Source organism: Pteronotus mesoamericanus, unplaced genomic scaffold (genome assembly GCF_021234165.1).
Source record: "Pteronotus mesoamericanus isolate MK-2021 breed Mesoamerican mustached bat unplaced genomic scaffold, CSHL_Meso_final scaffold_651, whole genome shotgun sequence".
In the NCBI taxonomy this organism is placed as follows: domain Eukaryota; kingdom Metazoa; phylum Chordata; class Mammalia; order Chiroptera; family Mormoopidae; genus Pteronotus; species Pteronotus mesoamericanus.
Genome location: NW_026555325.1, coordinates 28031131 through 28047698, shown reverse-complemented (window position 1 = coordinate 28047698; position 16568 = coordinate 28031131). Strand labels below are relative to the sequence as shown.

The following is a 16568-nucleotide window of genomic DNA, read 5'->3' as shown; positions in this document are numbered from 1 at the left end:
ATACATGTACAATTGTTCCATAGGTGAATTGACATCACAGCATGTCACTGGGACAATTCCATCATTCTTTGTTATGCTCTTGATGACTTTCTTGATCTCTCTGTCATGTTCTCCAGTGATTTTCAATGCATGATCTATAGATATTTATTGGATGGATTATAAAAGTAGTAAGACATAGAATGTAACAGAGGCCATTGAAACAACATTTAATCTGAAAGCCTCATCAACTTCCCTGCTAATTTTAGCTATATATGCATAGATATGCATCACATTAAATTGTCACCGTATTGCTTTGAAAGTAAAGCTGTAATGGTCTCACCAAAACAACAGCAAAAAAATGGTAATTATGTGAGGTGAGGGATATGTTGATTAAGCTTATGGTAAACATTTCACAATATATACATCAAATCATCATGTTGTATACCTTAAATTTATACAATCTTGTATGTCAATTATAGCTCTGTAAAGCTGGAAAAATTGTCATATTTAAATTCAGTAAACTAAAACTCTATGAAGAAGCAGTTTTTGTGGGATATTTTAGGCATAAACATAAAAGTCTCAAAACAGGAAAGGACCATTCTAATGCTAGACTTGTATTACAGATAAGGAAATGTCTCATCATACAAATGAGATACTTTCTAAATACACATGCAGAAAGTTAGGGGCAGAGCCAAAGTACCCAGCTGCTAGGCCAAACTTAGAGTACATTTGAAATGATTATGCACAGTGATAGAGTTCTATCTCTTTAGTTAGTTTAGTAATTAACATTTGGTTATTATTTGATTATATGTAAAATGCATCAACAATTTACTAGGCCCTGCCTATGAAAAATGAATTATAAGTGCTTGAACTGCTTAATTTGATTTCACAAGCAATACTACGCATTGATGAGAGTAAGTTTCCGATTATGTATTTATCTCAGAAGGAGATATGCAAAGTAACCTCAAAAAGATAAGAGGTTTAAATCTTATTTTGAAGTGAACACTAGCTCTGTCAATAAGATATAAAACACTTTTCCTAAAATTAGAAACACATTAACAAATTGCCTCATCTACTATTTCTAACATATATAAAATAAACTACACCACTGAAATATAATATTGTTTATTTTTAATATATCTTGTTGAGTGACAAAATGAGTAGGTCCAAGTGGAGGGGAATCTATGTTAATAAGAATCTTGCCCTTTTTTTATAATCCAGTTTGTATTTTGAATTTCTCTGTCATTGTTGGAATGTTTGCATTATTTATTTTCCATTGTGCAATGATAAAAGCAAAACTTTTTCTTGAAATTGATACTCTCTAGGGATACTAATACTAGCAGTTTCTAATTTTTTAAAAAATTCATATTATTGTTCCAGTTTACTTGAAGTTAATTCTAGAGATGCTCCTAAGTAAAATACATATTTTTATGTTTCAGTTTGGTGGGATTTAGAGGCAATATTCTCTTAGAAAACAATGTGTTAGTGCACAGGGCCCTTGAATACCATTGTTGCTTTAAATTGCAATACCTCATTCATTGAGGGATGCCTCTTTCCTTTCCATTAGGAAGAAGGTTCAAGGTAATACTGTAGAATCTGTAACCAGTTTAACTTTCTTATGGGATTAAATTTTGTTGTGTTTGTTTGTTTTTATATTCAAGGTCTTATCTTTTAGTCACCTAAGTTGTCATGTTAATGACTAGAAAGTGTCCTAGGTGTAAGATTCTGGGAAAACTAAGAACTCTTGGTGAAATCATTGGCTTTATTTTGAATTTCCCTGGTGGAGGCTGAGGTTTGACCTCATCACTTCGCCAGCATCTAATATTACATACCATGTGGATTCCATGATGGAACTGTTAGATTTCCTGCTGAATGAGCAGATGTTTCCCAAAAGCCTACACAGTTTCTCTGATGCAAGAACACTAGGACAGGAAAAACTCTAGATTCTTGTCCTTTATTTGAAAAAGTGCTGAAGTCATAGTTGCCCATAAATCTAATGTGAGCCAAGAGTTTATTGTAACTAGTAAATCAATTGATGATTTTCTGCTCTATTAAGTGGAAGTAAAATGAAAATCTAGAATAACAGAGAGGAAATTACAATAGTATTCCATTTTCATTGATGAAAGATATCTGGAGCACTTTTTAACTTGGGACTGCTTTTTAAAATATTGTTATCTTTTGGGGCATTACCTTTGTAAATTTTTAAAAGAACTTTGAGACGTTTCAGAGAGACCAGAAAAGGATTGGAGGAAATTTAGGGCGCTCAGAAAAACAGATCATGTAGAGAAACAAAATACGACACTCAAGGTGAAAAACAGAAATGGTAATATCATAAGTAATAGTCAATTTTTATTCTTTATTTAGGTGTACAGCATATAATTTACAAAGTAATCCCCCCCAGAAGTCTATCAGCTACCTTGCACCATATATAGTTCTTACAAATTATTGACTATATTCCTTATGCTGTACTTGGGTAATCTCCAATTTTTAAATTGGCTAAAAAGATAATAAAGAAGACTTTTTAAATCAGAAGGTTTATTACTTACAAACCCCAGCAACGGGGGATGGAGAGTACAGCGCGCAGAGCTGCGGGTGCGGGGCGCGTTCTCCCTCCCAGGGCACGAATGAACAGGGGACAGAAAGCAGGGAGCAAGCACCTTATTGCTTAGAAGGTGATGGGGCAGAGGTCACTAACTTTCTAGGCCTGACTCTAAGCTGTTATTTTAAAAGCTGCCCCTGGAAAATCAGAACAGGAGCTTGGAACTGGAAGCCTAAGCTCAGGTCCTAAATATCCAGACCCTGGACGCGAGCAGGCTTGTCATGCTGTAAAGTTCCTCGACAGCAACTCCAAAAAGCTGTTCGCTCACCATAGGAGTTACTCGGCCTCTCTTCCTAATCCACAGATGACACGATCTTTGCACTGCGCCAGAAGGAAAAAAAGAAAAAAGAAAGGAAAAAAGAAAAGCATCTTTTGGTTCTACACCAGAAAAGAATATTTAAGATTCAGGTTACCCCATATTAGAATGGTAAAATCAGAAAACACTGGATTCTTACACAAAGTATAGTAACTATCTGTGTGGAATTCCTTCTAAGGGTCCTTTGATCCTTTATTCTGAACTTTACTGTTTACTCCTTAATGATTCAGGACCCTCGTTATAGTTATGAATTGTAAAATTAGGCTATGAAGTTAAAAGATGGGCAATATTGATTTTAATTAAGTGTCTTTCTCCCTTATTATTGACATATGATTGAGCTTAGTATCACAAATATCTCCTATAATTTTTTTCTCACCTCTGCCCATCCTTTTCTTTGGATTTGCTCCCTCAGCCTTCTGGCTATCCTCTGTGTGTCTTGTTTTGGTGCTTAGATAAAATAACTATTCTAGGCTCTCTCCTCAAAGAATATCTTTTGTTATGGGAAGCAGTCTTATAGCACGTACTTTAAATGTAATTTCTTTGGGATATTTTCAACACCAATCATCCTCTTTACGTAAGGTGTTTGTCGAGTTTTGTTTCCTTCAGTGGTGTTATATGTTGATGGTTTTCTGCTTCGGAGGGCCAGATTATCAGGTTCTTAAACAATCTTACTTCATACCTCTCAAAATAAGAAGTGACCAACCAGCATTAACCACTATCCATACTAGCATGAAACAGCTTTCCAATGTGATTGTCTTTCTGAGGAAATGTGAATGATAAATTTCTAAGTGACCAAGTTAGGGCAATTTCTCATGTGACACCTATATTTAACAGTCTACTGACAGACTTACTGACATGCAATGTTATGGAAAATACACCTTCCAGTCAATCAACTGGAGAATCATGAAAAGTAATAAAACTTTTAATTTTGTCATATTTTTAGTAATTACAAGGGGCTACTTAGATAGCTACATAAGTTGATAATAAAGACTAGGAACATTTCCAAACTACTTTCCTGTTTTATGGATGCACATTGAAGAACATGGAAAGATGTGCCCCAGGGTGGAGCAAAGATAGATTTACAGTTGTTCATTTGGAAAATACTACAATAATTAATAAATAATGATACAAGAATAAACTCTGTGTTTCACATACTCACAACTGTAAACCTTTTGTCCCAGTTTGTGTGTATGTGTGTGAAGTAACACACTTGACTTCAAGGGAATAGAATAAAGCAGGGCGGGGGAGGGAATATTTTTTACTATATACTGTTGTACATTTAAATTTTTTGATTCAAGTATATAAGTTTAATGTAAAGAATAACAATATTTTAGAAAGTACCTGCAGTCATTATCTTATTATTCAACAAAAAGTCAGGAATACTATGGCATACTTCCTATTCCTTATGCTAGGGAGTCTACCTCTATGGTCCTGTTTTTACACTCAACTATTATTTATGGAGACTGAGAAATATAAAAAAAATTTTTTTTTTACAAGCAAAAAATAGACAGAAAGTATATTTTACTTTTTATTAAAAACAATATCTACATGAAAATTTCAAAATGGTCTATAGTATCAAAGAGGAGAATTTTCATACTAAACTAATTATTCTACTGCTTTTAATATAGTATAGTTATTCTTCCATTTCCAAAATTGTAAGAAAGGAAGCTATATAACCAATGACTGAATTTATAGAAGTGAAAATAATCATATAATTAATTATATGAAATGATACAAATTATTTACATAATCTCCTCTGTGCATTGAACAAGAATAAAAGAAGATTCAGTAGTTAATCTAGCAATGTCTGCTATGAGAACTAAATGAGTTTTCTTTCAAGAGAAAACTTTTATTATAAATGTAAGCTTCCCTATTTACAGAAATAGACCCTTTTGGATCCTTTTAAAGAAACTTATACTTTAATAAGTATTAAATTTAAAGGCCGAATAATTAGAACTAAACTGCTATATTGCTAGGGCATGCACATAACTATATACTTATATATATATAAAACATATAAAAGTATATATAAAACATTATTTTAAAAAAACATAAAAGTATATATAAAACATTATTTTAGAGAGAGAATCGAAATAGTGTGAATACGTAGTGCATTTTCAGAAAAACATTAAATTTCTAAAAACATTCTAAACTTAAATTTTCAAAGAGCCACAATAATTTATCTTGTAATACAAATTATTTGGAGTTCATGTTAAATATTTTGTTAATTCCTCTTCCAGTGAGGAATAACATTGATATAAAATCTGAGCCACAATCCGAATTTAATTGAAAAAATTGCTAACATTTAATTGTAAAAACTGGGGGAGAAAAAAGGGTTCCATGGCAAGATAAACCCCCATAAAATCACCTTAACTCTTACTTGCTTATAAGTTAACTTGGCATAAACCTCCTTTGTTAATGCTTTTTTAAAGAGTGAAAAAAACAAACACTGAGGTTGAAGATGTTTCTATTGATTCAGGCTAAGTCAGAATTCTTCAAATTAGAACCACTTTATTTAAAATGTCATTACCAGCTGAGGAAAAAAAACGTTATAACTGTTTCCTAGTTGTCCATATTTTGGCTACTAGCAGAGAAGTGCTTTACGTTCTTCCAATCAGCAATTCTTCCCACAGCCTTGCCTCAAAATCTAGGCTAATAATTCTTTTTCAGAGGTGAAGGACTCATTTCATCTCTATAGAATCATAGTGTCTTGTCTATCAGTTCCCTGGTGACAATTCACTTGCATCTGAGAAGTCAAGAACTAAAGACATCAAATAATTGTAGTGTTTAGATATAGTTAATAAAAATCTTTTTTTGTGGTAATTGGCACACTAGCACATATTAGTAATTATAAGTTTTCCTACTGTTTTTGGAGCAATGCATATATTATAACCTTAAGGTCTTACAGAATATTCAGTCATAATTTCTGCTTCCATTTATTTCAAAGTAATTTTATATTAATGTAATCAGTTTAAATCACCTTCCTTTAAACGAAATATTATACCGATGCTGTTCATAACTGAAATTATTGTAACTCTTTGGTCTGGCAGATATAATGCCTCCGTGAATGCCTCTATTCATAATCCTTTACTCTCATTATAAAAAGAATTTTGCTTACATCATTTGTGAGGTGCAATACTTAATAAATGCCTTTTTCACTGCTGTTGAATATTGTGTAGTAATAATAGCACTGAAAATTTAATGTGGTACCCATAGAGAAAAATTTTAACTTCCAAGTCAGTCTCTAAAAATTAATACTTTAGATTGGGCCTATGATATTAATGTAAATTAATAGATTGAAGAATTAATTTAACCAAAATAAGTAATTCCTTATTTTTACCACTTCAATTTGTTTAACAATTCTAAACAAAAGTAAAGCCATAATCTTAATATGAGAAGTACATGTTGTAATAACTAGTAGTTTTCAATATTCACATTATTTAGCAAATGAGAATGAAAAATGAACTCTTCCATTGATGTGCTGCTCTACCCCTCATGAAACAATATTAGGAAAAATTGACAGAGTTTTGCTACAATTGCTGTATGTATTTTTTTCTAAAAATTTCTGTCTATATGTATGTGTGTAAATATCATATTTGATCCTAACGTTCTGGGTGAGAAAAAAAACTCGCTTATGTTATGATCAATTATATGATCATAATAACAATGAATTCATTCCTCTCATGTGTTAGTCTGCCGTGTTAATTTCATTAAATCTTTGTTTCAGAGTTTGCATGTGGTGCTCACTTTAGTAGCCACTCTCTTGACATTATAAATAATACTTTATGATCTTTTCTATTGTATTATACTATAAAATTTCAGCACTGTACTCTGAAATTTTATACTAAAATGGGTGGTGTTGGATGAGATAATTACTATGGTCTTCAGTGTTTGATTCCAGTATAATATTTGACTTTTTTGATCTTGATGAAATATTTCTATCTATATCATCCTGATACATATACTGATATGAAATAATAGAGTAAATATGTCTGGATTTCATTTTTCACTAATTTATATTTTTTAATTTTAAGTATCAACAAGCTTTTTTTCCTGCCAACTGTCAGATCTGCCCTCTCATTTAACAGCTGTTGGCAATTTGGCACTTATCTGTTATTGCTATTAGGGTCTTAGTTGTCCTAAATAATAATTACTGATACACACAAATTTCCATTAAACATAAAACATAACAAAAATTTCGCCAGCCCTTTGCAAATGCTGTAGTTTACATCAAAATATTACCTTATGGTAATCACGTCTAAATATGCATTAGCATATGAAAATAATGACATTTATTTTTCACAGGATGTGTAGATAGATCAAGCACAGATGCATTGTAAGGTTACTTGGCCATTGTGTTTATTTTTTATAGCCATCTTACTGTTAATATTTTTTCATAATTGTTTGCATGACTCTGGTTATTAAATATGGCTTAAATGCAGGATTTGAATGAACTCTAAATGAACTACCTGCTGTGTGATGAATTTCTTTTTAGAGACTGAACCCATCAAGTTCCTCTGAGTGCAGCACAGTTGATAACCCTCTGCCAGGAGAAGAAGAAGCCGAGGCTGAAACTATAAATGCAGATGAGCCAGAGGCCTGTTTTACAGATGGTAAGAGAAAAATCAAGACCTTGGTTAGATTCATTTATTAATTTTGGGGCGTTTATCTTAAACCTAATACTTACTAGGGGTTGTTTAGTGAAAAGTCAGACTACTCCATTCCATGGTGAGTTAGTCACGGCTCCATGACCAAGGGCAAGTCATTGGAGCTTTCTAAATTTTTGTTTAAATCCTTATGATACTCTAGTAGCAATGATTTACAATAACAATGTGTTAAACTGTAAAGCACTCTACTTACTGTAGAATGTTGATACTTTCCATTTTAAATCCTTAATCTATGTTCCCAGCTCCAGGGAACCACTAGAATACAGTTTGATGGGATAGATGGTACCATTGTCCTTTTTATCAAAAGTTAAAGCTATGTGCTAATTCTTAGTTTACTATTTGATGCTGTTGATCACAGTCTGTCTCAATATTCTTCCTTCCCTTCATTTCAGAGGCTACATTGTACCTGTGTTCTTTTTCATTTCTGACAGTTCTGAGTTTCTTCCCTCACTTTTTTTAGTGACTGATTTTATGCACATCCCTTAAATAATGATGTTTCCCACATTTTGATGCTTCATTGCCTTCTTATTTCCTGGTCCTGAGGTTTCATCCGTGTCTATACCTCGAACAGCCATTTCCGTGTTGTTGACTCTTATCATTATCTTTACTCCTGCCCTCACTCTTGAGCTCTCATCTACCTACAACTCCCATAACCTGTTGCCTTTAAACATCTCAAGTTTAAAAAAATTAAAACGAAGTTTAGTAGTTCTCTGCATACAGCTTACTACATCCTTCAGTCTTATCTCCCTTAGCGACACCATGATCTGTCCTTCCTCTCAAGCTAGTCTTTGAGTCAGTCTTCATCTCTTTCTTTTAGCCACAAGTTGATCACAGAAACCGTAAGTTGATCGAAAACTCTGAGGACAGTATCCAAATCCTCCAGGATATTCTGATGCTCACTGAAATTTGAGAACCATTGGTCTATAGGCTAAAACCTGAAGTCTTTAACTTGGCATGCAAAGCCTTTACTTTGGCCTCAATCTATTCTTTTCTACAAGTATCTCCTTTTATTCCTTTTCATTTTCTGCCTAACTGAATTTTTTACTACTGGAATTTTTCAAGGACTTTATTCAAACTAGTAAATTTAAACTGGACCTAGAAATGTATGCAGTATATTCTAAGCAAGTATTGTGTCATCTAAGTTAAAATACAAACTTAGAGTAGGGTTATAGTATAATACAATAATAAAGAGCATATTTGAAGACTGATAAACGAGTCCTAATTGGCCTACTGCTAACTCCCTGTGAAAACTGGAACATATTTAAAAATTTTATCCCTTAGATACCTGGTCTGTAAAGTGGTTAGAACAACCACATCCATATCATAGGGATGTTGAGGAGATTGCATGAGGTAGCGCATAAATTAATTCACAGTGCCTGTCCTTCTTCTTTCCTTTTTGTTTTTAAAGTATTTTGTTAACAATCCTATATAGAAGCTATGATGGCATTAATGGTAATGGCTCACTATCTATTCATGGGCTTATCTCAGCATCAGTAATTTTTAGAGAAATTATTGACTTGCTTTCATTCTCCAAGACTTTTGCAAATAGTCTCCTATAACACTCATGCAGTAAACAAAATGACTACCAAATAAAGATGTCTATAAATGACCATGAGTGCATGAGTTTTCTTTGAACACCAGCCAGCCAATCTCATTTTGTGGGAGAAGAAAACTATGGCACCCAATTGATAGAAATTGTATTTTTTTTGCTGTACCATAAGTAAAACACATAGAGCTTTCTTTAGAAGTGTTTGTGTTAAAGGCTTTTAAGAATTTTATGATCTATTACCTGTTTCTTAATAAATAGGGCAGTACCATGTAAACTAAATTTGTAAGGATGTTACCAAGATTGTCTTTACCCATTTTATGAATGACTCTGACTTAAAATTCTAGGATAACTAGAAAGAAGGGAGCTTCTCAACCAAATTATGACTTCAAATAAAAAAAAAAAAAAAGCTTTAGAAAAGCTTAAATCCTCCACAGAAAGTATTAGTGCTGAGCTATTTCAGACTGTAGATGCAGTCTTACTGAGATCCAGTTTTACAAAAGTTATTTTAATACTACAAACCACCAGTGAGCATACTTATGTGATTACTTTGAAAGTATTCATAACTTCTAAATTGAGTCTAGTATATAACAGGTATTTTACACATGTTCAGATGAGCTCTAGCCTTGAAAATTTACTGAGGGCTGAAGTTTCGGTTATACAATATGAATACATTCTAATGTACAACAATGTGACTATAGTTAACAATACTGTATTTTATACCTGAAATTTGATAAGAGTGTAGATCTTAAATGTTCTCACCACAGAAAAGAGAAGAAATTGGTAACTTTGTGAGGTGATATGTATGTTAATTAGCTTGATTGTTGTGATTATTTTACAATGTATAATTAAATAAAATCATCAAGTGTACACTTTAAACATATGCAATTTTTAATTGTCAATTCTATCTCAATAAAGCTGGGGAAAAAAAGGAAGAATAGGCCAAATCTACAGAGATAGAAGTCAGACTAGTAGTTAAACCTTTATGGAGTAAGATTTGGAAAGGGCATGAGGGTGCTTTGAGAGTGCTAGAAATATTTCATTGTGACCTAGGGAACTGTTACTTGAGTTTATCTATGTATATTTAAAATTTTATACTATACTGAAGTGGTCCCCGACCATTTTGGCACCAGGGACCGGTTTCATGGAAGACAATTTTTCCATGGATCGGGGGCAGTGTAGGGATGGCTTTATAGCCTGCTATCAGATGCAGCTTATTTGTCACTTGCCACTCACTGATAGGGTTTTGATATGAGTCTGCATGCAATTGATTTATTATGTACTCTGTGCAGTCAAACCTCTCTGCTAATGATACTCTGTATTTGCAGCTGCTCCCTGGCATCACTGCCTCAGCTCCACCTCAGATCATCAGGCATTAGATTCTCAGAAGGAGTGTGCAACCTAGATCCCTTGCATACACAGTTCCCAGTAGGGTTCACGCTCCCGTGAGAATCTATCTAATGCTGATCTGACAGGAGGAGGGGCTGAGGCAGTAATGAAAGCTTCGCTCACTAGCCTACTGCTCACCTCCTGCTGGCTGCCCTGTTCCTAACAGGCCACAGGCCACTACTAGGCCATGGCCCAGGGTTGGGGACCCCTGCTAAACTGTATGTGTGTTCTACTTCAGTAAAAATTTAAACTAATAAATATATACACATATATATTTAACTATAAGAAGTTTACTTAAAAGGGAACATGCATTTCTCAGTCACATCACTTCAAGCAGTTGTGCTCTCCTAGAGACTTCATACTCATTGGACTTGCTGGGCTCTGGAGAAGTAAAAAGAAAAGGGAGGGATAGGAACCAACTATCATATAAATAGAATGGTCAGAGGAGACCTTTCTAAAAAGTGTAGGGCACGTGCCTGGGTTGCAGGTCAGGTCCCCAGCAGGGGGCACGCAAGATGCAACCATGCATTGATGTTTCCCTCTCTTTCTCCCTTCCCCTCTCTAAAAAAATAAAATAAAATATTTAAAAAAAAAACCCTAATAACTACTTATAACTTTATTAACACAATAACTAATTCCTTTGTGCCTTTTATTGGAAAGAAAATGTGGACAAAATATTAGTTTTAGAGGATTTAGACATTTTAAGGAAGTATTTAAGAGGTGGTGAAAAAATGACTTGTTTTCCTAATGAATTTTTTACATTAATTATACTGATCATGCTACTATGTTTTTATGAATGGGTAATATGTCTTGGAAGAAATCAATGGTTTCTTTATTATTTGAGAGCATTGGTTTAACATGATGAAACCCAGTATAAACTTTATGTTATGGATCACAAGAGCAAATTAATGAAACCTCCCAAAGGAGATATTGTTTACCCTCGTGGATCTATAAAAATGTTTCAGAAGTTTTCTGTTATGTTTACATTTAATTAATAGTCCTTTTAAAAAAGAAGGTGTCATAATGTTGCTAGCCAGCTAGGTTGGAAATCTGTTGGGATATACCTTTGCGTAAAAGCCAGACAAGCAATTGAGCACTCCCACCTCAAAATGAGAGAAACTCTCTAAGGTGTGATAAATCCTGAGGGCAATATTTATGAAGCGACATCCCAGATAAAAAGTTTACTTACTTTTCTAGTTAGAACACATAGTTCCTTTTCTCACCTTAATCAAGAATAACATTTCTCTTCAACTTTAAAAAAGAGAAAACTAAATCCCAGTTAGTAAAATCTTCATAACCAAAGGGATAACTTTCTCCTCTGATAATTACACTTGAAGCAGATAGATTCTGTTTTGCATGAGATCTTTATTTTTAAGTTTATGATAAATTCTAAAGTTTCAAACATTAAATTAATATAAAACCAATTCTGTCTTAAAGTTTTACAATCTTTCTGGTGTTTTCCTTTGCCCTGAAAGAGATATCTGGGAGTCAATATTTGGCCCTATTCTTTTACCATTTTTCCACATCGGTTTATAAAATATTTTCTTTACTAATATATTTGAGATATAAGATAATTATTTTAAATACAATGAAGATAAATTCTTTCAAATCTGAGGTCATGTTAACTGTAGTTAACATTGGATAAGTGAAGTCAGGTGTGTATTTTCTATTTGCCCTATTTTTTTAAATCCAATCTTTTTGTAAATTCTAGAATTCAGAGAGACATGACTCTCAGACCATGATTAATTATTAGATGATTTTAGAACTCTTTTCAAAGGAAGAGATTATGTCTTTACAGTCAACTTTACACAGCAAATTAAGCTATATATGTGAGCAGAAGAGAAGGCAAAACAGACACAGGTTTAGCCTTCTGGGAACTTAGAAACTTCCAGAGAGAAATGACAAGAACATGTAAAATATACATGATAGCAGAAACAGCAAGAACTTAACCGAAAAAAAAAAAAAAAACATAGCTTGTTACAGTTCTATAAAGCTAGAAATCAAAGTACAAAGATATACCTCATATTAAACTGGATCAACTAACTAGTGTCACTACAGAATTATGAGAGAAGCCATGAGACATTGTTTAAAACATGTAGTCCATAAGAGAAGTCTAGTTTTGTTGTTTCAGCACATACAGTTTATGATTATATTAAGTTATTATTTGATAGGCTCAGTATTTTTATGAAATATATTGTTTTATAGGAAAGAAAATTATTTTTTTAAATTGCCTAGCTTACAAACTTCTGAAATAAGGGCCTAAAAATTGCTCTCTCACCTGCTGCCTTCATTCAAATGAGGTCTTTTTTATCTAAAAAAATTTAAAAGAGGGATTAATTGGACTTCCTTTTTTTAAAATTCTTCCTTCAAAGTTATTCTGGTTGTGTGTTTTTTAATCAACTGTAATTTTTAAAATTTAATTGTTAAATTTTTTGATCACTCTCTTTCTGGACCTCTTGGTCATGGCTCAGTTCAACAGTCCTTCATGAAACTTTACTCTCTGACTTCTTTTACCGCAACCTCTAGTACATCCCTCCCACCCTCTCTCTCTCTCTCTTCTCCTTCAAGGTCTTCTCTTCTTTCACCTGTCCTAGTGGTGTGCAAGTAAATGTTTAACCATCAGTTTCCAAGGAAAGAAAGTATGCATAAGTACATCAGGTTATTATAAACTTGACTGACTTAAAGGCTATGTGTCATTCAATTTACAAATAATGTAAACAGCATTTTTTATTATACATTCCCTATAGCTCATTGATTCTTACAGAATGCTTTTGTTAAATTTTGCCAAAATTTTGTATGTATTGAAACTCAATGATTGCAGTTGATGAACAAGCATAGTTTTAAACTGAATGTTGGTAGATATTTTCAATGATGTTAATCAGGGTGGTGAAAGTGAAACAAAGAAGCTATGTGTCAGAACTTGACTCATTCACCAATGACGGAGCAAATCTTTGCTGAATTAAATAATAGACTTTGAAGAATGAATGAGTATTTCCTAAATTTTTTGTGCTAGTCAGTGTAATGATTACAAACATGACATACTTTTACTATTTTATCTGTTCTACTAACATTTTCTTCATCACTTTAAATCTTCTCCAGAAAATTAAGGAGTGTGGATTTATAGCATTCGATGACTTTTGTGGTGTAAAGATTCCTACCATGGATGATTTAAAACTACTGATATAACTTCACTAAATGTGGAGCTGAGATGAGATGCACAGTAGTCCAGAGTATAACAAATTTCCACCATTGAGATAAAATAAAAATAGAGTCTCAGGAGCATAGATAATAGCCATATGTTTAGAAAGTGATTGTTTTCAACATTTATTGCCTTTCTAAAACAAGTTATAATTTTAAATGTATACAATTTAATTTTTGATAATGGCTGCATTTAATAATGTGCTAGCAAAACATCCTTACAATTTAACAATGTTATCAAGAACTGGTATGAGCTGGCTCCCCTATACCACTGAATTCTGCCCCTTAATATTGCTGTTTCATAATGTTTCAGACTTGCCTCTTTTTCATCCTAAATAGTGTTTCTATAATGACCTCAGAAACTGTCCTGATCTCAGATAACACAAATATACTAATGATTCCTACATATTCTTTTCTAGTTCAGTCTTTTTCTCTGAGATTCAAATTCATATTTGCAAATTCTGTAGAGTATCTGTATTTAGCGGTTTCACTGGCATCTCAGACTCATTACCTCCAAGTTAGCTCCTGCTCCTGTAGTCATCCTGGGCTCCTCCTCCTACTGATATCCATATCCAATCAGTCTCCAAATTGTACTGATTCTACCTGTCAAATATGTCTTAAATCTGTTCATTATTATTCTTGCTGCGCTGAACCAGAATTCTAACTAGTTTTCTGGCCCTTGATCTTTCCTCATCTCCACCACTCTTTTTTCTTTCCTTCCAATTTACCCTCCACACAACTGTTGGAAACATCTATTTAAATTGCAATTTGCCTTATCATTCCCTGCTTACAACCACTTCACTGGTTCCTTGATGTTTATAGGATATAGACCCAGCTCCTTAATATTTATCGGATATGGACTGAACTCTTTAAGGTGGGGGAAATGCTTTCTGTAATCTGATCAATTTCTCAACCTCACCAGTGCCCCTTGTGTACACTTTGCATTCATCACCATTCTGAACAGCTTCTAATTTCTATGTACAACACATTTTGCTGCCTCTTGACCTGGAATTCCACAGAACCGTTTTTGGCTAGTACTTTGATTCAATTCAGTCTCTATCTCTTCTCAGAAGCCTCCTTTGACCCCTCCTTCTCAGCAAGCCAGGGTAGGAAGACTTCTTCAATGCTACCAAAATAACACCTGTCATTCTAGTTGTTGAACAGGATATAGTCATTTATTTCTTTATCTGTCTGCCTAACCAAAGCAAAAAATAAATTCCCCAAGTCAAGGATACTGTACACAAAGCTAAGTGTACAGACAATGCTTAATGGTGAAATAAATTAATAAACCTAAAATATATTAAATAAAATATTTCTCAGTTTTTTTATAGCCATGTTTTACTCCTAGGTTTCCAATGTCAGATTTGTTTTTAGCTTAAAATTTGAGTCCGGAAACAGTTTCCTCTTTATCTTCTAATCAAGAATCTATTTTTTCTGTCTTGATTTTAGGACCTTCCACTAACTTTCTTAATATTACTTCAAATAGTGTTACTCAAAGGGTTTTTTATGGAGAAGCTGAAGCTGCACCAAAATGCAGACTAGATCTACATTAAAGAAACTTTATCGTTCAGCAAAGAGGATCCTGAAATGCATTTTTGTCCTCAGATTTTAGTTCATTCATTTATTCATCAAATTTAGTGTTCATTGTGTATCAGGGTTGTATATTGGGGTGGTGTCAGGATTGCAATAACAAAAAAGTGGCTTAAACACCATAGAAGAGATTGGTGAGAAATCAGGGAAAAACAGAACACAAGGATATTCAAAGTTAGAAATAGCTGACAAGTATTAAGAAAACACTAAGGAGAGTTAGGAGATGAGAGTAGGTGGCACCCAAGCTGAATCTATTTGAAGCTGAAAGGATAAGTATTAGAAATTATTTGGTTGTGGGACATTATAGGGAAATCTTTGCACTAAGTAATATACAAGGTCTCCAGAAAACATCCAGCCATTATAAATATAACGAGAATGGTTTGTGTGACATTGAGGTAGCCTGACATCCAAGGAAGGTGAACTTGAATGTACATGTGTGAACAATGACCGCTTCACTGTACTAGTCAGTGGGAATGGTGGACGCCATTGAGTAAGCATGTGTACTCTGTGGCCATTGCATTCAAAATGACTGCATGAATAAAGCAGTGAATCTGCATTAAATTTTGCATAAAGCTTGAACATTTCTCTGTGGAATCTATTCCCATAATTTAAAAGGCCACAGCTATGGGCAACTGGTGATTGCCAGCTTCATTACAACAACTCATCTGCTCATCCATCATGTCTCGTGCAGAGTTTGTTGATGAAATATAGAATCACCCAGGTGACTCAGTCTCCCTACAACCCAGATTTAGTGCCCTGAGACTTCTGGCCTTTCCCAAAACTAAAATCACCTTTGAAAGGGAAGAGATTCTCTACAATGTTTCTTGTATCTTATATCATATCTTTTTCAATAAATGTCTCTATTTTTCATATTATATGGCTAAATACCTACTGGACAGACCTCATATTTTAAGTATTTTACTAATTAGTATTTTACTAATTCTGAATATCAGGATTTCATATGCATGTCTTTCTTGCCAGGTTGTGTACGGAGATTCCCTTGCTGCCAAGTTAACATAAACTCAGGGAAAGGAAGAATCTGGTGGAACATCAGGATAACATGCTACAGGATAGTTGAACACAGTTGGTTTGAAAGCTTTATTGTTCTCATGATCCTGCTCAGCAGTGGTGCTCTGGTAAGTGATCTGACACCTAAAACGATAAATTGATTGTCAGTACTTTTAATGAGTTGGAAGATAAAAATACCTTGGCAACTTTTTTTAGCTATCAATCTCTATGATTAGTGGCAAAGATAAAATTTTAGTTCTGCTCAGTGAGTGTTTA

General features: G+C 33.6%; 1 protein-coding gene and 1 long non-coding RNA gene across 2 annotated transcripts in view; one reads left to right on the top strand and one right to left on the bottom strand.

Moving 5' to 3' along the window:
• Positions 1–16568, bottom strand: part of LOC129061728 (uncharacterized) — a 91888-nt gene that overhangs the window by 12317 nt on the left and 63003 nt on the right. The gene's annotated exons all lie outside the window — the stretch shown is intronic.
• Positions 1–16568, top strand: part of SCN9A (sodium voltage-gated channel alpha subunit 9) — a 77299-nt gene that overhangs the window by 42857 nt on the left and 17874 nt on the right. Inside the window, exons 17-18 of the mRNA XM_054562472.1 lie at positions 7390–7507; positions 16266–16420. Of these exons, the coding sequence (XP_054418447.1) occupies positions 7390–7507; positions 16266–16420 (273 nt within the window). The remainder of the gene's footprint in view (positions 1–7389; positions 7508–16265; positions 16421–16568) is intronic.